This window comes from Canis lupus, chromosome 9, assembly GCF_011100685.1.
Source record: "Canis lupus familiaris isolate Mischka breed German Shepherd chromosome 9, alternate assembly UU_Cfam_GSD_1.0, whole genome shotgun sequence".
NCBI classification, from domain to species: domain Eukaryota; kingdom Metazoa; phylum Chordata; class Mammalia; order Carnivora; family Canidae; genus Canis; species Canis lupus.
In genome coordinates, this window is record NC_049230.1 from 1,503,222 (window position 1) to 1,523,143 (window position 19,922).

The 19,922-nt window shown below is 67.9% G+C and overlaps 1 protein-coding gene across 1 annotated transcript in view; it reads right to left on the reverse strand.

Moving 5' to 3' along the window:
- Window positions 1-377: 377 nt before the first annotated feature.
- Window positions 378-19,922, reverse strand: part of BAHCC1 (BAH domain and coiled-coil containing 1) — a 55,642-nt gene continuing 36,097 nt past the window's right edge. Inside the window, exons 5-27 of the mRNA XM_038546333.1 lie at window positions 19,672-19,780; window positions 19,117-19,325; window positions 18,819-18,977; window positions 18,486-18,673; window positions 18,014-18,344; window positions 16,494-17,324; window positions 12,745-12,944; window positions 12,489-12,625; window positions 12,120-12,248; window positions 10,061-10,178; window positions 9,300-9,591; window positions 8,358-8,540; window positions 7,967-8,268; window positions 7,266-7,373; window positions 6,990-7,167; window positions 6,782-6,896; window positions 6,611-6,686; window positions 6,383-6,491; window positions 5,770-5,889; window positions 5,477-5,653; window positions 4,204-5,393; window positions 3,318-3,554; window positions 378-2,512 (exon numbers count right to left, since the gene is read on the reverse strand). Of these exons, the coding sequence (XP_038402261.1) occupies window positions 2,306-2,512; window positions 3,318-3,554; window positions 4,204-5,393; window positions 5,477-5,653; window positions 5,770-5,889; window positions 6,383-6,491; window positions 6,611-6,686; window positions 6,782-6,896; window positions 6,990-7,167; window positions 7,266-7,373; window positions 7,967-8,268; window positions 8,358-8,540; window positions 9,300-9,591; window positions 10,061-10,178; window positions 12,120-12,248; window positions 12,489-12,625; window positions 12,745-12,944; window positions 16,494-17,324; window positions 18,014-18,344; window positions 18,486-18,673; window positions 18,819-18,977; window positions 19,117-19,325; window positions 19,672-19,780 (5,705 nt within the window). The 3' untranslated portion in view covers window positions 378-2,305. The remainder of the gene's footprint in view (window positions 2,513-3,317; window positions 3,555-4,203; window positions 5,394-5,476; window positions 5,654-5,769; window positions 5,890-6,382; window positions 6,492-6,610; window positions 6,687-6,781; window positions 6,897-6,989; window positions 7,168-7,265; window positions 7,374-7,966; window positions 8,269-8,357; window positions 8,541-9,299; window positions 9,592-10,060; window positions 10,179-12,119; window positions 12,249-12,488; window positions 12,626-12,744; window positions 12,945-16,493; window positions 17,325-18,013; window positions 18,345-18,485; window positions 18,674-18,818; window positions 18,978-19,116; window positions 19,326-19,671; window positions 19,781-19,922) is intronic.

A 19,922-nucleotide genomic window follows, 5' to 3' on the forward strand; every position in this document is an offset into this window, starting at 1 on the left:
GGGTCTGCTGTCTGGTCCGCCCGGACCCCGCCCCTAGCTGGCCACGGCACTTCGGGGACCACCCTCCCTCCGTGTGGCCGTGCCCCGCGGGGCCTGGCCCTCCGCTCCTCTGCCCAGGAGCACCTGCCCCGGCCACAGACGGCTGGCTCACTTCTGGTGGGATCAGTAAACAAGGGACCCTCAGCTTGGGAGCTCCCGAAGGCCAGAGCCGCCCTGAGGGGCTCCCCTCTGGCTAACGTGGGGGCTCCCCCGGCCCGGATGTGGGCACGGGGCTTGGGTACGTCGGCTGAGACCCCCCCAAGACCCCAGGGCCCCCAGAGTCACCGCTGAGGTGCACACAGACACCGAGGCACAGTTAGGATTCCGGACCACCGAACACCTGTACAATAGTTCATATATTTATTCTTAAGCAAGTTATCAATAAAAAATTTAATACTAAAATGCCTTTACATAGAGTTTGCTGTTCATAAAACCTTTGTGTTTTTTTTTGTTTGTTTGTTTGTTTGTTTTTAGTGTTTACATTGAAAAAAAAATCCAACCATCCTCTTAGTTTACACATTTACAATAGTCGTGCTTCGCCAGGTCTAACCGCCGTTACAGGGAGGGCCGCACCGCCCACACGCACAGATGGAGGGGGCAGGGGGCGCTGGGGGAGGAGGGGCGAGGAGGGCAGCCCAGCTGAGAAGAGGGGCTTTTCCTTCGCTCAGTGCCTGGGGTTGAAAATAGCCGGAGGCTCTAACTCTTGCGGCCGGGCTGTCCCCACTCAGCGCCTGGGCACCGCGTCTTCTCCGCTCTGCTTGTCCAGCCGCGAGCAGGCCCTCGGGCGCCGCCTCCCAGGTGACCGCCAGGAATGAAATATTGCACTCGTGCCGAGACAAAGGGGAGAATGGGGGTGGGAGAGGTAAGCTGGGGTGCAGGGGACCCCATCCCTGCCCCAGCACTTCCCACGGAGCCAGGAGCGGGAGGAGGGGCCGGGGTGGTTTCCTGGCTGCAGAGGAAGGGGGCAGAGGGGCCGGGTTGGGGTGCCGGGCACCCGCCGACATCCCATGTTTCCCGGGGACCCGGGCTGCAGGTCCGTGGTCACACAAAATCTAGTCCTAAGGAACAGTGATGAACTTGGGGGGCCTTCCAGGGACTCGGGGGGTGGCACACGGAAATACACGGCCCTCAGTTCATTTCGGGACAAGGGCCACTGGGCCATAGACCTGCCCTGTCTCTCCTGCCACAGGGGAAGTGGGGGGGTGACGAGGACTCTGGGGCTCCTGGGGTGGTGCTGCGGGTCGGTGCAGGGGTGAAGCCCCCAGAGGGGTACTCCAGCACTCGGGCCAGGGCCTGGGGTCGAGGCAGGGGGGCCCGGGCTCGCCCCACGCCCCACACTAGCTGCCAGCCAGGCCACCCGCCCGGCCAAGTGGCCACAGAAAAGGCCCCGAAACCTCCACGTGAGTCGGTGGGGGCTGGTCCCTTCCCTGCTCTGAGTGGAGGCTGGGCAGACTGGCCATCAAAACGGAAATCAGACATGACTGGGAATATTCAGGAAATAAAATCAAAACATTGTTCTCTCGTATCGATACTTTAAAATATTTGTTCATTTTTGTTTTGTTTTAAACAGAGGTAAGATACATGTATGGCTGCTGTCACCATCCGGGCTGGGGGGACCAGCTGGTCCTGGTTTCTCCTTCAGCTTCCGGAATCCCTCTCTCCCCGGGGCCCCTCGTCCTGACCTGCCCTGCTCCCTGACACCCCGATCCATTCTTCCCAGTGGGTGGGGCAAGAGGGAACACACTGCAGTGTGACTTCCATGTCACGCGGCCCCCGGTCAACGCTGTGACCGTCCCCCCGCCAGCTGCTTCTGTTGCCACAGACGCCCCTGTCAGAACTCAGCTAGGCTGAGCAAAACAGTGCATTTTCAACGAAAACCCCCAGAATAAAACCTACACACACACACACACACACACACACACACACACACACGCACACACACGCACACGCATGCACATACACCCTAGTCACGCCTGTGGGGAAAAAAATCCTTTTCCGCTATTTTTTTTCCATAAAACTTCCCGCAGAAATACAATATTTACATAGAGAAATAAATAGACAACACACCTGATTTCTGCTTTCCCTGGTGGGAGACAGTCGGAGGTACTAGGGAGAATATGGCTTGGATTCTAATCTCTCGGGAACTGCTGATGGGGAAGTGGGGCGGGCGGCCGGGCCGGGCGACTCTCGAGGGCCGGCCTGCTCGGGGGGACCGCGGCGAGGGCCCGGCCGCCAGCACGCGAGCCCTCCGCCCCGCGCCCCCGGCTCAGCACAGGATGGGCGCGCCGTCCGCCGCCACCAGGCGCCCCGTGGTGGGGTCATAGGTGCCCGCCAGGTAGTAGAGGTCCCGCCGGTCCTGGCACTTGCGGCTCCGCGTCATCTGCTCGTACTGCTCCCGCCCCACCACCTGGCACTTGTGGGAGATGGTCTGCACGTCGTTCTCGTCCTCGTGGCAGGACTGGTACAGCGCGTTCTGCGGGCAGGGGCAGGGCTGGGGCTGGGAGGCGGCCGGAGGGAGGCCGCCTGGGGCCCGGGCTGACCTCTGTGTCCCCACGGGAGTCAGAGAAATGCCCCTCTCTGTGCCACCTATACACTCGGGTTCTTCCCAGGGCCGCGCAGACAGGGCGGGAGGGGTTCTCTGTGTGGGGGCTGCATGGGGGGGCGGGAGCCCAGGGAGGGGCCGTTGCCCCCCGGGACCTGCTTGCTGCTACGTGCCCCCTAGAGGGGAAACCGTCCCGTTTCACAGGGAGCCAGGGAGCCGGGGAGGGACCCTGGTGACCTGGCTCAGGCGACTGCCTCAGCTGGGAGGCCTCAGGGTGTGCGGGACGGCGAGGGGGCGTTCACGGATGAGGGGACTCCTCTTATTTTGACTGCCACCCCTGGTGTCCTGTCCCGCCTGCCCCAGGCCCCTCCAGGCCCCCAGCTGCACCCAGACCCCTCATCTGCCTCAGGTCCCCTCACTGCCCCCAGACCCCTCACCTGCCTCAGATCCCCTCACTGCCCCCAGGTCCCCCACCTGCCTCAGGTCTCCTTCCTGTCCCCAGGTCCCCCCACTACCCCCAAGTCCCCCACCTGTTCCAGGTCCCCCACCTGCCCCAGGTCCCCCCACTACTCCCAGGTCCCCCCCATTGCCCCAGGTCCCCCACCTGCCTCAGGTCTCCTTCCTGTCCCCAGATCCCTCCACTACCCCCAGGTCCCCCACCTGCCCCAGGTCCCCCCACTACCCCAAGGTCCCCCACCTGCCCCAGGCTCCCCACCGTGCATGCTCCTAGTCTCACCTTCCCGTCGCTCTGCCTCTTTCCCAGCTTGGTCTCCTCAGGGTGATAGAACCACTTGACCTTCACCACCATGTTGCTGGCCCAGGACTCCCACATGCTCTCGATGCGGCCGATGTACGGCAGGTTGGGCCGCCCGGCCGACAGGAAGACGGCACAGTCGCCGATGCGCAGCGTCTCCTTGCCCCGGACGATGGCCTTGTAGAACAGCTTCCTGGCTTTCCCCTTCATGCCCCGCCGCTGCAGGGGAGACAGGAAGCGGGCAATGAGGGGGCTGCGCTGGGGGGCGTGGGAGTGTGACAGAGGGAGGGACGTCTCGTGTGCAAGCGTGTGTGCGTGGACACCTCCAAGGGCTGGACGCGGCCCCACCAGCACCCGCCTGCACACAGGGTCACGACCTAAGACGAACTGAGAAGGGGCCCTGGACCTGCCTGTAGGGCCGGTGGAAAGAAGCCACCCGCGTCACCGCAGGGTGGTTCACAGGGGCAGAAGGCTGCGTGTCCCCCCAGAGCGCTGGCCAAGAAGGTCCGTGTGCGTGCAGCCCTCCCCGCATCCCTCCCCGCACCCCGCACCACTCCCAAAGCCGCGACCCTTGTGTGCAGACTCCGAAAGATGTGCTGCCAGGTGGGACCGCCCCGCGAGAAACAAAACCCTGGGTACACGCCCCCACGGCAGGGTGTGCTCAGCGACTGCCCAGCGGAGGCGGGGACTCAGAGGGGGCGCGGCTGCCATCCGCCTGGTCACATCAGGCAGGGACCCTTGGTTCTTCCCAAAGTTTAGTTGTTTTCTTTTTTTGGTTGAAATGAAACAGGAAGACCCAGCGAAGGAAGGGAGAGGGCGGACGCGGCTCCCTGGCACGGGGTCCTCGGCGCCAGGAGGGCCCACCTACCTGCGTGGGGTTCCCCGACCACTTCCAGAGCTGCCGGGCGGGCAGGAAAGCTGAGATCTTTGGCCGGTTTTCCACGGAGGGCAGCCGCTGCCTCCGGGAAAGCTCTTTGGCTTTGGAGAAGCTCAGGGCCTCCTTGCGCTTGAGCTTGGACTTGCCGCCGCCCGCGCCCGCGCCCGCGCCGCCCACCGGGGCCCTGGACAGGAAGCAGCGCTGCGCGTGTGCGTGGGGCCCGCCCCCCTTGGAGCGCAGGGCTTCGGGCTGCGCCAGGAGCGCAGGCACCGGGTGGGTGAGGCAGGTCTGCAGCAGCAGGGCCGGGTCCTCGTCGTCTGAGCTGTAGGAGGAGCCCTCGTCGTCCGAGGAGCAGAGGCTGGAGGTGGATAGGGAGCCCGATGAGGAGGAGGTGGAGGAGCCCGAGGACGACGACGACACGGACAGGCGGGCGAGGAAGCGGGAGGGCACGCCGGGGGCCAGCCCGGGCCCGTCCTCTTCATCCTCTGAGTAGGAGCTGTGACAGTCGCTGTCGCAAGGCAGCGGGAACTCGGCCTGGCCCGCGAACTTGCGCAGCGCCAGCCCCATGGGCAGCGGGTGCACCGGCGCGCGCCCCTTCCTGTCCTTGCCCACGAGGGCCGCGTGTGCGTAGCTCGGGCTGGCCAGGGGCCGTCCCAGCTTGGGCCCGGGGTCCTTGTCACCCACAAGCAGCGCCTTGCAGTTCTTGTTCTTGGGGGAGGTCACGCCCTCGTGGTCCAGCTTGACCAGGAACTCGCTGCCCGCCCGCCGCCGCGCGCCCTTCTCCGCCTCGGCCCGCTCGGCCTTGCGGGCCCGCAGCAGCTTGTGGGCGCCCCCGGGCAGCCCGGGGCCGGCGCCGCTGACGAAGGGGCCGTAGGCGCTGGCCAGGCTGCTGAAGGAGTCGGCGCGGAAGCCGTTGCCGAAGACGGGCGCCGCCACGCTGTGCACCGGGAAGAGCGCGTCGCGGGCCCGCAGCTTCCGGGCGCTGCCGTTGAGCTGGAAGAGGTTCTGCAGCACGCCCGGGCCCTTGCCGCCCGCCGAGGCCGCCGCCGCCGCTGCCGCCTTCCGCTTCGTCTGCGCCACCGCCGACCAGCTCAGTAGCGGGCTGCCCCGGCGGCCCAGGAAGTGGTCGGAGGCGCCCCCCGCGGGGGCCTTGGCACCTGAGGTTAGGAGCTCCGCCTTGCCTGGGGGGGGCGGGGGAGTCAGAGGCCCACCTGCCGCCCCCCCTCCCGCCCCCCCCGAGGGTGCTCCACGCCGGGCCGAGTACCGGCTTTGTCTTTGCCCGCGGACTTCTTCCCCGGGGTCTTCGAGGCTTCGGGGCTGTCGTGCGCCTTGGGGGACAGGCTAGGGGCTGCGGCCTCGCCGGGCGGGGGGGCGTCGAAGGAAGCTTTCTTGGTTCTCCGGCAGCTGCTGGACACCAGCAGGGCGGGCGAGGGCTCGGTGCCTGCGGAGTGGACGCGGAGCTCAGCACAGCGCCAGGGAGGCCCGGCCGGACTCCAGCCCCGGCGGCTGGCGCGGGGTGGAGGCGGGGGCTGCCCACCCTGGCGCCCCGGGGCTCACACTGGATTTTGAAGTCTGGAGGCAGCAGCCTGATGTTGGAGACGGCGATGTGGCCGGTGTCGCCATCATCAAACTCCACCACCACAGAGTCCAGGTCCTCTTCCTCGTCACTGCAGGTGCCTGGGGATGAGGCCCCCCTGAGCACCGGGCCCCCTGTCGGGGTGCACACCGCTCTCCCCGGTGGCCGGGCGTCCGGGGCGGGGGGATGACAGGACGGGCTCCTGGCGCCCAGTTCTGCCTCCTGATCACACTCGACCTGGGAGCTGCCACGGCTGCCAGGACACGGACGGCCTCCCCTCCGCCACCCATCACCCCCACCTGAGGCCCACACACAGGGACGCAGGGCCTGTCACCCCCCACCTCCTACCCCCACGCCTGCCTGTAATCCCCCCCGGGGATCTGGGGGGTCAGGAGGATTCACCCCCGGGGAGCTGGTGCCCACAATTACGAGTTCGTGCCGCCCAGGATGGGGGCTGTGGCCCCTTCCCAGTCTCATGCACGCCCTCGCCGGTCCCCTGTGGCCTGGGAAGCAGGGCTACTGGGAGGCCCTCCATCTGCCGCTCTGCCTGGGGGCGTGCGGGAGGCCTTGATGGGGAACCTGAGCATGGCTCACCTCGGACCACGTTGCCCGGATACAGACAACGGGACTTCTGGCTCCAGTAGGCGCAGACCCTCGTGCCTGGCGGAAGGTAGCGGCTGGACTGCGGCCGGACATCCAGAACCTGCAGGGGTGGGAGGTGGACTGTGAGTGCAGGCGGGGCTGAGGGGTGCCCAGGAGGGGCCGGGGGCAGCCAGGCCCACCTCCCCGGGGCGGCGGGCCGACTGGGGCCCATCCCCTCACCGCCTCCTGCAGCAGCTGCTCCAGCGAGTAGATCCTCTGCCGGTTGCCTCTCTCGCCCTCGATGACGATGCTGTAGCTGAGGGCAAGGGGGGGGGGCATGAGGGGCCTGCGTGTGCACGGTTGTCCACCCAGCAGGGCCCGCTGCCCGCCCTGCCCACACCCGGGCCTCACATGTCGGGGGGCTGCAGGGTCCTGACGCTGCCCGCGTACAGCAGACTGTCCTCCTTGGGAATGAGCACGGGTAGCCCGTCCTGCAGGTCCTCCTTGTGGATGGTGCACGAGCGTGCTGGGGGGACAGGGCCGCCCCGTCAGTGTCAGCGTCCGCCCCGTCCCCACCCCCCTGCTGCGGCCTCCCGGCCCTTCGCCCAGGGCCACTCACCCAGGGCAGCGCTCTGCTCGGCGCTCAGAGGACCGCTGGCCGCGGCCGGCTCCTCCTCCGCCTCCTCCTCCTCCTCTTCCTCCTCCTCCTCCTCCTCAAAGCTGCCATTGTCGTCAAATGCAAAGTCGTCCTCCACAGCAAAGCTCTCCAGCAGCCGACTCACTGCCCGGCCCTTGCCCTGGGGGGCCAGAGAGGTCAACTCCCTCTGGAGTGGGGTGGGGTGGGGGTGGGGAAGGTCTGCACCCTGCCTGGGCACCCGGGCGGTGGGGACGCTACCTGCTTGCCGACGGCCTTGTTTTTCACCTTGCCCACCTTCCTGCCTTTTCCCAGGATGGCCTTGGCGTTGCGCGGCGACAGGGCGATGGACAGGGCCCCGTTCTTCCGCTGTTGGTATGGGTGGGAAGGAAGTCAGGTCAGGGTGGCTGCAGCCAGGGTGTGATCAGGGCTGTGATGCAGGCTGACCCCGGGTGTGAGCTCAGGGCTGTGATGCACCCCGACTCCGGGCGTGAGCTTAGGGATGTGATACAGGCTGACCCCGGGAGTGCTCAGGGATGTGATGCAGGCTGACCCGGGTGTGAGCTCAGGGCTGTGACGCAGGCTGACCCTGGGCATGAGCTCAGGGCTGGATGCACCCCGACTCCGGGCGTGAGCTCAGGGGTGTGATGCACCCCGACCCCGGGTGTGAGCTCAGGGCTGTGATGCACCCCGACTCCGGGCGTGAGCTTAGGGATGTGATACAGGCTGACCCCGGGAGTGCTCAGGGATGTGATGCAGGCTGACCCGGGTGTGAGCTCAGGGCTGGATGCACCCCGACTCCGGGCGTGAGCTCAGGGGTGTGATGCAGGCTGACCCCGGGTGTGAGCTCAGGGGTGCACTATGCACTGACCCAGGGGCAGGCCTCAGTGAGCTGGGAAAGAGGGTGGGGTGAGTACCTGGGCTTCACCCGCCGGGTCCCCACGGGGCCCACTGCCTCTCACCCTCAGGCCCGGCTGGAGGATTGTGCTCTTGCGTGTGGCTCTCTTGAGGCGCTCGCTGGCCAACTTGCTGCCCTCCTCGCGGCAGGTGAAGGCCCGGGCAGGGCTGAAGAGGGCGTCCCTGCTGGGGGCGGCCCCCGGCTCTGCCCGCAGGCTGCCTTTGGCCTTGCCCTTGGCTTTCTTTTTGCCTGGTGCGCCTGGGGGCCTGCGCCCTGGGGCCCGCTCCAGCTTGGTGCCCACCTTGGCCTTCACCGTGCGCCTCTTGACCTTGACCTCACTCTCTGGGCTAGACAGGCGGCAGGCCCCTGCAGGGGGAGGGCGGCTGTCACAGGGGCCCCAGATGCTGGGCTCCCCCCACCAGGCTGACCCTGGCCCGCCCTGGCCTCCTGGTTACCTAGCAAGCCCTGTCTCTCCTTCTTCTTCTTGGCCTTCTGGTTGGCTTCCATCTTGACCACGGAAGAGGGTGAGGGCCCCAGCATGGCCACGCTGGCCCCTGCATGCAGCGCCAGCCCGGGCTCCTTGGGGGGTGCCTCTGTCCCCAAGAACCCCTCGCAGTTCTCACTGTCATAGCCACTGCCTGGGGGAGGCAGAGGGTCCAGATGACTCGGCGTTGGAGCAGCACCGTGTTGGGGTAGGGTCGGGGGAGCTGATCGTCCGTGCGCACGTGGCTATGTTGGGGGGCCGTGAGGGGGGCCCGTCACTGTTGCCCTTGGGGCCGCTTTACGGGGCAGGCACCCGGGCCAGGCGTCCGGGTGAGGGTGTTTGCTCCAGGATGGGGAGGGGAGGGGCCCCTGGCTGACCTTCCTCCCCCTGCCTGTTTCCTTTCTTACGCCCTGGGCGGCGGGGCGCCTGCCCTGCAGGCCTGGGGATCCCCCCTCCCCAGGGCTGCCCCTTCCCCTTACTGCCCTCCTGCTTCCTGCTTCCTCTTCCCCTCCCTTTGTTCTTTCTCAGGCCAGGACTTGGTGGGGTGGGCAAGGCCTGGAGGGGAGGAAGCATCTATTTTCCCAGGTGCCTGTTTCTGGACATGTGGGTTAGCTGGGGGCCAGATAACCCCTCCGGGTCAGCCCGGCCGGACACAGCAGGACGGCGGCCTACGGCGGGCAGAATGGCTATATTTAGCCCCGTTTCCGGGATATGTGCAGGGCCCCCCTCCTTCCCCGGCCCCGCAGAGCGCCACTGGGCTCAGCTCGGGAGGGGTCTCCTTCCCCGGGGCCTGGCACGCTCCGGGAGCCCCGACCCGGCTCTGATGGCCGTCGCGGCCCGTCGGCCCTCTGCCCCTGACCCCGAGGGACCGTGGCCCAGAGGCCCTGGCTGTGGGCTCAGACCCGTGACTTGCCTGCGTCCTGTGCCGTGGCCACTGCTGACTGGGCTGGGAACTTGGGGGAGTCCCTGCTGCCGCCGCCGTCGCCAGGCTGTGCATGCCGGGCTGCCCCGGGCACCTTGGGACTCTTGGCTCGCGACAGCTTCTTCCGGATGCGTCCCCCGGAGGCGGCCTCCTTCCGCCTGAAGGGACTGAGGCCAGCAGGCAGCCCCTTGCTCTTGATCTTCGGCTTCAGCTGGGCCACCTTGTGGGCCACGGCGGATGCCAGCTTCCCCTGGCCGCCGTTCTTCTTGCACCGAACCTTTTCCTGTGGACAGACGGGCAGCCGCTGCACAGGACCCCCACCCCAAGGCACAGCCCCGTGGCCTCCAGCCTGCCCTCCGAGGGGGCCCGGGGGGTGCCTGGCCCACCCCCCATGCCACAGCACCCCCAGACTGCCCACCCCCCTGCTAGGGCTCGGGACACCAAGGGCCCAGGTGTCTGTTCTCAGGGGGATGGGCAGCGTGACAACACGTCCCTCCCAGGACCTTGGAGTTGGGGGGGCCGGAGGCGCCCCCGACTCTCGGGAGGAACAGGATGCTGGCGGCGTGAGGGAGGCTGCCCACTACACCAGGGGTGCACCTGGCCTCGGGCTGCTCATCTGAGCAGGGGACCCCAGCTGGGTGCTGGCGCAGGGCAGGGGTGGCCGACAGGGCAGGGCAGGAGCAGGGCAGGGGTGCCTGACACCCGAGACCCCGAGCCCCGAGCCGAGGGCGCGAGGGTGCCGCAGTGCTCACCGCAGAGGCTGGCTGTAGGCCCACATAGACGCCGGGCTCCAGTCGGCTCCGCTTCTTCGTGGGCTCGTCACCTCCACGCAGCTCAGCACATAGCAGGCTCAGGCTGGACCTCACCGCCCTGGGGACACGGGGGCACAGGTGGGCACGGGGCAGGTGCAGGCACACCCTGGCACCCTGGCCTTGTGCTCACGATGGTCCCTGCGGGGGCTCTGCTTCCTTCCTGGACAAAGCTGTGGCCCTGGGCCGGGCTCCTCAGAGCACCACACGGCTTCTGGGCGGCCTGGGGGCCAAGCCAGTGCTGAGAACCCCCCACCCCGCACCTGTTCCCCAGCCAGGGCCTCTGCTTGCTGACTGGGAGTGGGGAGGCAGCCCAAGGCTCAGCAGCCAGGGCCCTGTGGCCAGCTGGACCACTAGGTGGCCAAGCCGTGGCCTCAGTCTTCATACCCAGAAAATGGGGATGGGAACCACCGTGGCTCTCTGCAAGGCTGGGGGGCCATGCAGGTCCCTGGCCTGGCCCGGCCCTCGGGGGTGCCAAGGCCAGCTGCTGCAGCGGTAGGTACACAGAGGGGGCTAGAGAGGCTCTTGAGAATGGGGTCTCCTCCCTCTACCTCTGCCGCTGCTAGGAAGAGGCCGGGGGTGGGGTTGGCATGGTGGCTGCAGAAGCTCACGTCTAGGCTCTGCTCCCCAGCCTCCCCCAAATTAATTCCAGGTCTGAAGGGAGGGAACCCTGCACACCACCGCCCAAATCCCCTCACTGACACCAAGTCTCAGTGTCCCCTTGTCCCACGGTGGGGGGGGAGCTTGGTTGCCTGTGGGGCTGGGTTACTTGCGTGGCCTTCATGAAAATGGGTCACAGATGGGGGCTGAGGGCCCTGACTCTGGGGGGCCCAGAGAGGTGAGGCCAGGTGGGACACTGGCTGTACGTGATGTCCCCCTACCCATGACCTTCCACCTCCTGCCTGGTCCCTACGGCTGGCCAGTCCTGCAGAGCCCAGCCCCGTGGCAGGAAGGAGGGGGAGAAGCCCAAGATTTAGGTGGGAGCCCCAATCCTTAGGGAGGGAGGGGCTGAAATCTGTGTCCTTCCGGGTCCTGAGGCTGTTCCCCCCTTGGGGACGACCTGGCTTCTGGGTCAGTGGAGAAAGTGGCTGGGAGGCGAGCAGCAGGACTAGGGGCTCAGTGCCACGTGCACTTGGGCAAAGCGTGGGGCGGCCTCGCCAGGACTCCTTGTCAGGGCTGCTGGCCAGACCCTGGCCTCAGTGGGCTCCATCTTGGCCAGCGGCCCCGATGGCAGCGGGTTCTCAATAGGAAAGCCTGAGGGTCCCCTGCTGGGTGGCACCTGGGCAGGGGGCAGGGACAGCTCAAGGGGAGACCCTCAACCATTCGGCCTCGCCAGGCCCCCACCCATAGGCGGTGTGGACTCCCCCTCCCTATAACCTTCTCTGCATTTGCTAATGTTTTGTGACATAAAGCCCTGAGATTAATTTTTTGCCTCTGTCTTAATTGAAGAAACCATTTAGTGCCGATTTAACTATTATTACCAAATCATCAGGATTGATGCAGTGCGCACACGCGCGCGCCAATCGCGTTTGCGGGAGCTCGTTGGATTTATGCAAATAGGTCTGTCGGGAGAGGCAATTTGTAGCCGAGAAGGACAATTATGCCCGGCCCGGGAGCGTGCCAACGAGTGCGCCGGGCGGGTAATGGATAATAACACGGCGCCGGCCGCGTGAGCAGCGCCCCAGCGTGACCAACGGCGTGATGCAGTGCGGAGAAAGAGGCTTCTCCGAGGGGGCGGGCGGGCAAGGCCACGGCCGGGTGCGACCTGGGGTGGCCCTGCTCCAGGGCCCCCGTGGCACCTGGCGGCAACCAAGCCGCCGCGTGGGATGTCTGCACGGACACTCACGGCGGCCGGGGTTCTGGGAGGGGGTGCTGGGTCTTCGGAGGGGGCGGTGAAGGGGGCACAGCGAGGGGCCTCAAGGGCACCCTGGACCCACCCCAGCCCCACCACACGGCCCCCGGCCCGAGGCTGCCCCCGGCGGCCCACGCACCCGGGACTCACTTGACTTTCTTGCCGTCGCCCCGGGGGAGCTGGCCGCCGGGACGCAGGGCGGGCAGCAGGCTGGAGTACTTGCGCTTCCTCGGCCGGCCGGGCCCTCGGCGCGCGGGGCTGCGGGAGCTCTCGTCTCTCCTGCGGGTGCGGGGCAGCGCTCAGGGGCCGCGCCCACCCTCCCTCCCGACGGGCCCTGCCAAGGCCGCCTGGGGAGTTGGCCCTCATACTGGGGGCAGTTGCTCGGCCTGGCCGGACACCCTCTCGGCCCTCCTGCTGCCCCTGGGGCCGTCCCAGACCGCAGCCTCCCGCCTGGCCTGGCACCCACGGTGGCTCCCGCCCCGCGGCAGCGCGCCCCACCCCGCGCCTGGCGGGCCGTACTCGTGGTCATGCCTGCGCTGCAGGCGCGCCAGCTCGCGCTGCTTCTCCTTGTAGCGCCGCTGCAGTTCCGCCAGCCGCACGCGCATCTCCACCTCCTGTGTGTCCAGCCGGTCGATGGCGGCCTTCAGGGGGCAGACCTGGGGGCGGGGTGGCAGCGGCCGTGAGCCCAGCTACAGGCCCGTGACGGGGCGGCCATCCGGGTGCTGGGGGTCCCCATGGGTTACAGCACTGGGCGCGACCAGGGCCCCCCACTCACGGGCTTGGTCTTCGGCGTCCAGGTGTCCTTGCGTTGCAGAATCTGCATGCGAGGCGTGAGCGCGGGAGCCCTGCAGGCGGCAGCGGCCGGTGGCGGGGCGGCGGCGGAGGGGCTGTCCAGGCCGGCAGCCTCTACCAGGGACCAGGCCGAGGCCAGCGTGGCCAGGCGCTGCAGGTCGAACGCCAGCACGTCCTCTTCCTCTGCAGGGGAAACGAGGGTCAGCGTGTGTGCAGGGGTGGGCACATACCGCCCCTCAAAGAGGCTCCCGATGTCAGCCCGCATCTCAGCGTGGCCTCCAGGCTGCCCTGCTCCCAAGAACTTGAGGACCAAGGACCAGGTGGGGTGGCCGGGAAGAGCGAGACGCCCACCTGAGCAGGCACCCAGCACCCCGCCTCTGCCCCGGGACGGTGGGCCAATGTCCCCCTTGGCTCCCGGGGGCCAGGCCAGCCGGGATGCACAGACCTAGGGGAGGCGCCCACACCGTTGACTAAAGGCAGGCGGCTTGAGATGCACACAAAGCGCCCACGTGCTTCCACCGCCCAGACCGAGGACACTGAGGGGAGACAGATGGTGCAGGGTCGGAGCCGAGCCAGTGGAGGGCAGCGTCCATCCAGGGAGAGGCCCGGGGCCCGGACTCAGGACAGGGCAGCAGCTGGCAAGGCACTGCCCCAGGACGGGACGGGGAGCCAGCCAGCGGGGGGGAGCCCCGTGGGGTCAGACGGGAGGCCTGGGGCTGAAGCTGTCGGTGGGCAGCGGTGACTCTGAGCAGAGCTGGGCTCCCTGGCTCCCTGGTGCAAGGTGCACACCTAGCACCCTGACCGCGGCTTCGCCCGCCGCCCCCCCGGGAAGGAATCGGGCCCCGCGGAGAGAGGACTGGTCCCAGGGACAGCGGAGGCGCGCGGTGGGCCAGGAAGGGTCAGAGGGTGACTGGGCCACAGCACACATGTGGGCGGAGGGGGATGGATCCGAGGACCCCATCATCAAACAGCAAGGAGGGTGATGACAGCCAACCAGGGAGAGTGGGAATCCAGGAGCCACGCGGGCGCCGAACAGCAGGAGAGCGCCCCGTGGGGAGACACCGCTAAGTGCCCAGGGGCACCTGTCCGGCCCGGCCGCAGGGACAGCGAGCCGCATCAACGGGGCCAGGCGGCAAGGTCGGTGCTGGCAGCACAAACCTCCGGACCCCGGTTCCCAGCTACGGCTGTGGGGGCCTCGGGCCACATGGCTGCTGTGTCGGAGGCACCCGGACGTGCGGGGGACACGGAGGCCGAGGGGCTTCCTCCTGCCCCTCGCACCAGGGCGGGGCATCCCAAAGCCCTAGTTCAGCTAGACGTTCCATGCGGTGTCCTATCCGTTGGGCTCACCGTGGTGGCCAAGAGCCCCCCGCACCCCCATTCCTCAGGCGAGGCCTGCCAAGGGGTCCCACGGGTGAGCCTGCGGGGGTGCACATGGGGAGATGGGCGGGGGGGCTCTTCTTGGCTTCCAACAACACACTGCATGGCTGTCTCATCCTGGGGGCTGTGCAGAGAGACAGCTCTCACAGCCCCACCCCAATGCCGAGGTGGGGGGACACCAGCTCCGTCCCTCGAAAGGCCTGGACCGGGGCTACCTGCTTGCAGGTGAGGATGGAGCCCCAGACTTCCCGCCACAGTCCTGCAGGGCAGGTGGGAGCTGGCAGGGCAGAGGGAGGTCAGCCGGCGGGGGAGGGGCGTGGGGGTCAGCAGAGCAGTCCGGGGGGGGCGGGGGTGGGCCCGGGCGCAGGGTGGGATCTTGGCTCAGCCCATCAGCTGGTTCCAGGCTGACTCAGGAAAAAGGGCAGCCGCACTCTGGGAGGGACAGGGCCTGGACTTCCCAAAATTTCAGGGTGGACGGGAGGCTCAGTGGCTCCCCCAAGGGTGGACTGTTCTGGGGTGCCTCAGGGCTGGGCCCCTGCGCGCAGGCCTCACCATCCAGGCTGGACAGACACAGGGTCTGACCACCAGCGCCTTTGCTGCCCCAGGGTTCAGTCTGGGGCCCCCAGTCCCTGCATCTGGTATGGAGGCCTGGGGCGGGGCAGGTGGGGTCCTGCAGCCGAGGCCTGCGGGGTGGGGCCTGAGGGGGTCTGAGCACCCAGGCTGCTGATGGTGCCCATGAGCCAGTGGCTTTGGGTTTGAGCACCTGCTCCACCGCAGCCCAGCTGCCAATCCCCACTGCCATTCACCAAACACCATGCCCGGCCTAGGGGGAGTTCAGGAGGTCCCCTCTGGGGAGGAGGGGGCAGGAGGAGACAGATTCCCCCTGTGAATCTTCTGCTCATCTGAGAACACAGCTAATCTCCTAATTCATTTCAGGGACCATGTTCCCTGACCTTATAGGGAACAGGTCTGAATCCCAGAGAATGTGCAGACTGGCCAATTAACTGGGACAGGGGAGGTGGGGTCTGGGGGCTCCAGGAGGGGAGAGGAGGGTGGGGTCTGGGGGCTCCAGGAGGGGAGGGTGGAGTCTGGGGGCCCCAGAAGGGGAGGGGAGGTGGGGTCCCAGGAGGGGAGGGGAAGGCGGGGGTCTGGGGGCCCCAGGAGGGCAGGTGGGGTGGAGACCTGGCCTTGGTATCTCCCTTGGTCCATGCACCCGGGTGACTGGGGCGCCTGGCCCGGCCGCAGCTGCACACCCACACGGGGACACACGTGGTCTCCACGTGAGCGTTCATTCAATGGACGGGCGCCGGTCCAGCAGGCATTCACATGCACAGACTGGGTGGCCACACACACGGCGCCCGGCATCCGCTCGGCACACTGTGCCAGCCACGCTCACGTGGTGGCTCCGGGCGGCACAGGCCCTGTCCCGGGCGCCCCTGCCTCACCTACAGCCCCCAGCCCTCTGTGAGCCCCTCCTAGGGGTCCAGCTGGGAGCCCGCATGGACGTGCTCCCCAGCAAACTCCCCTTGGCCCGGCGGTGGGCCCGTCCAGGGGGACGGGAGGAGAGTGACACAGAAGCCTCTGGGGAAAGTAACTTTTTGATAACATTTGCTTGATGTCCAAACAGCACAAAAGGCGCCGGTGACGGGCAGCAGAGAGCTTTATGCATCAGGGAAACAAGTGGGCAAGCCCAGAGAACTTCCTTGGGTTCTTTCTATAAATATCAGTGAGCACAATGCCTGGCAGGGGCGATCCCCCCAGGAAGGAGTCTCCTCGAGGCCCTCTGGGGTTACTGCTCGGGCAGGGGGAGGGTCCCCCGTGGGGTGGCACCAGCCCTGTGCCTGCGCCCCGGGGCTTTTCCGGATGCTGGGAGCACAGGAGCCTCTCGGCCTGCAGGTCCCCAGGTGGCAATGACCAGCACCCGGCCCCCGGCCCCGGTGAAGCTGCGGGCGACGAGGGGGTCCAAGGCCCGGGGAGTGCTGATCGGCCTCAGGCCACCTCCCCTGGGCCCGGGGGGGGGGGGGGGGGTGGGCAGGAGCGGAGGCAGGCCTGCACACCCTGACGGGGGCGTAAACCTTCCTCCCCGTTAGCCACCTCGTCCCCCGAAGGCCTGGGCATCATTGTACGTGAGAGGAAGATGGCCAGGCCACTGGCCCTGAGTCCCCCACAGGGCAGTGTGGACGTGGCGACCACGGCAGCTACGCCCTACTAGAGGCCACCCCCAGCAGCCAAGGGCCCTGCCCCCACCAACAGGGCCACAGATGGGGCTGCGTGGATAACAGCCCAAGCCCATGGACAGACCCCCGCGTGCCTCCGGGGCCCCAGGGGGTTCACGGAGGGCTGCGTGGGGCTCACCTGGCAAGGCCGGCTCCCTCCTCTGCTGCTGGATCTCCAGGTCAGCCAGCTCACTGAGCAGGGCAATCCCGTGAATCCCTGAGCTGCAGGGCGGAGGGGCGGTGCGCGGGAGCCCCGGGGCAGTGGCACAGGCTGGGTCCAGCGGGCTGGTGCCTGGCAGGTCCCCCAGGTCAATGGTGGCTGCCACCAGGGCATCCAGGCCCAGGAGCACCCTGGGCAGGTGGCTGGTCTTGGAAGCTGAGCCCCCGGCCTCGGCCTCCTCCAGCTTGTCCTCCCGATACTCGGCCCCCTCCTCCGGCTCTCCTTCCCTGGGGGGCTGCTGCTTGCCTGGCCTGGCCTCCTCCAGGCCGCCTGGGCTCCTCTGCTGCTGCAGGGCCTGGGGGCCCGCCCCCGACGAGGGCCCTGGCCCCACCTCCCCACCCCCCTCCGCCGTAGCCCTCTCCTCTGCAGCCCCTCCCTGAGTAGAACGAGCCTGGCCAATGGCCTCGGGGGCCCCTCCCTCGAGGAGGGCCCCACATGGCAGTTCTCGAAGCCCCTCCAGCGGGCTGGGGTCTGCTGCCTTCCCCAGGGGTCCCCGCTCGGCAGGGTGGGGGGTGGCGGCAAGGTCCTGGGTGGCCTCCTGGGCCCCGGAGGGCAACCCTGGCTCCTGCGGGCTCTTGGGGCTTCGGGGGGGCAGCTCCCCGGGAGGGAACGTCCTCACTGGCTCAGGCTGGACCCTAGGGGCTGCAGTTTGCATAGTTTTGGGGTCCAAGAGGTCAGAAGAGTGCACGTCGGGGGACATGGAGAAGCCCGAGCTGGTCATGGCAGGGCAGGTGTATCCAGCAGGCAGGTCTGTGAAAGAGCAGGTGTGTCAGGAGGGGGCAGCTGGGGGCACAGGTGGCCCTGTTCTGGATGGGGAGACAGGGGCCTCAGATCCCTGGCTCACACCCGGGGTCCCCAGCCAGCCCTCTGCCCTCACTTTTGGAACAGGTGACATAGGAGCAGCAGAGGGGAGCGCCCCAGTGCAGGGGAAGGGGTTCCCCGGACCCAGGACCTCGGCCCCCAGCCCAGCCTGGGCTGCTCTCCCTGGCCGGCGGGGGCCCCAGGGTGTTCAGGGGCCGTCTGTGGCATAGTGTGGCATGGCTAACCGGAGGTGGGGTTCAGATAAGGCATCGGGGGCTCTCCCTGAACCAGAAGGAGCATGCACCCTGTAAACTGCAATTTAAAAATAATCAAGAAAAAAACCCAGCAGACCACTCCACCAAAAACAAAAACACCCCCACCCCCTAAATGCCATCTCTGCTACCAGTTCCCTTCCAGTGGAACTGGGGTGGTTTCATATGCACCACACGGCTTTGCCGCGTGAACCTGCAGCCTCTGGCAGGGGGCCCGTCGGCCGTGGGGGCGTGGGCGGCGGAGGCAGAGCCGGGACCTGGGGAGCAGGTGGCGGGGACCCTGAGGGCTTCCCCCACGGCCTGGCCAGGACTGTGGATGGGGACGGACAGCAAGGACGTGGGCAGCCCCGCGCTGCCCACTCTCACCTGGTTCCAACGCACTGAGGTCGGCTCCGGCCCGCCAGCCCTCCCCGCTCTTGTCCTCGGAGCCGGGCAGCCTGGAGCCGGGCCCGGGGCTGCCAGAGGGGCAGACGGATAAAGTGCACGGGGCGCTGGGACGTGGTGGCGTCGGGGGGCAGCCGGGGGGGGGCCTCGGGGTCGGTGAGTGGCAGCAAGGGGACAGCTTGGCAGGGCCTACGGTGGCGGGTGAGGGGGTGCCCTTGGCTGTGGGGGTTAAGGCAACTGGCTTGTGGGTGGACTTCAGGGTCTTCTCCTGGACGGGCTCCTCCAGTTCCGGGTGGTGATCCTCGGGCTTCCGCTGTCAGGGTGAGGGAGAGGCTCAGCCGGCCGGCCCCTGCTCAGGGCATCCCACGGTGGGGGGGCTCCTGGGCCAGGCCAGGCTGCAGCGGGGCATGGGGAGCATGCCCCGGATCCCAGCTGGCTGCGGCCTGGGGGGTACCTGGACGGGGCCTGCCCGTTGCTGCTGCTGTTGCTGCTGCTGCTTCTGCTGCAGGGCATAGAGCTCTTGCTGCCGCAGGAGCTGGGACCGGGAGTACACGGGGAGCTGGCCTGGGTGCTGCACGTGGGAGGCGGGGCCCCGGCTCCCATACATGGGCGGCCACAGCGAGGCCTGGTCCATGACGTCAGCTGCGGACAAGGCCAGAGGAGCCGTCAGACCCAGTGAGGACCCCAGCGAGGACGGGGACCCCAGCCCTGACCCCAGGGCCAGCCTCGCTGCCCCGATCCCTCCCTCAGACCCACTTCTGACACCCCAGCCACAGGAGGCTCTTACCAAGCGCGTGGGGGGTGGTATGGGGTGTGGGCTCTGAGGGCAGGATGACCAGCTGTGCAGGGCTGTCCTGGGACAGGGGGAAGACCGAGGGCATGGAGCCGGGGACGGAGGTGGTGAAGCCTGGGGGCAGGTTCTGGTGCAGGGCGGGGTGCCCAAGGCCTGGGGACATGGGGCACAGCAGTAAGGCAGTGTGCGGACCCGTGCTCCTGGGCCCCCCGCGCCAGGCTGAGGGGGGTCAGCCAGGGAGGGTGCCCTGCCCCATGCCCACTGGCAGCCCCCCTGCGCGCGGAGCACTGACCGTAGGAATGTCCCCCCATCCATAAGGAGGGGCTGCGGGTGCGGGGCAGCCAGGGAGGGTGGGCAGGGTGCGCGTGGGAGGCTGGGTCCCCGCCCAGCTGGCTGCTTTGCAGGGAGGAGCCGCTGGCGATCATGAGATGAGGGGCCAGGTCTCCAGGGCAGCTGCCCGGGGGGTGGATCCGGGCAAACTCCAGGCGGTCTTTGTTGTCTCTGTGCATCACGGGGGTGGAGGGGGCTCAGCTCGGCCGCCCGGCCGCCCACCCACCTCCCCGACCCTGGCCTGTCCACACCAGCCCTGGAAGGAGAGGGGCCTGCAGGGTCTCGGGGATGCCCCGGGGTCAGGCAGGCCTCTGTGGTGGGGATGCCCGCCCAGCAGCGGCCCTGACAGCAGAGGCAAAGTCCGCAGAGCACCCCTGACCCCGACACCAGCACAAACCCCAGCAACCCCCAGGGGTCGGGGGGCACAGCGCCGCCCAGGTGAGTCCACAAAGCCTGATGTCCCGGCCACTTCATCCCACACGGCCAAGCCCCGATGGCCGGAGCTCCCTCTTCTTACTGCAGCAGCAGATCCCGGCCGGTGAGCCCTAGGCGCTCCTCAGACAGACGTGCCCTCTCCTCCTCGGCCTCCAGGTCCAGCGTGTGGGTGGCACGGGGCGGACCGCCTGCTACATGGTAGGGGATGAAGGGATGGGGGTTGGGATAACCGGGAGCCCGCGGGGATGGCGAGCAGGGGCCTTGCTCTGAGCCAAGGGGGCTGATGGCCCGAGGGAGGGTCTCCTGCCCTGTGGGCCGTGGGGGTCCTGCCGA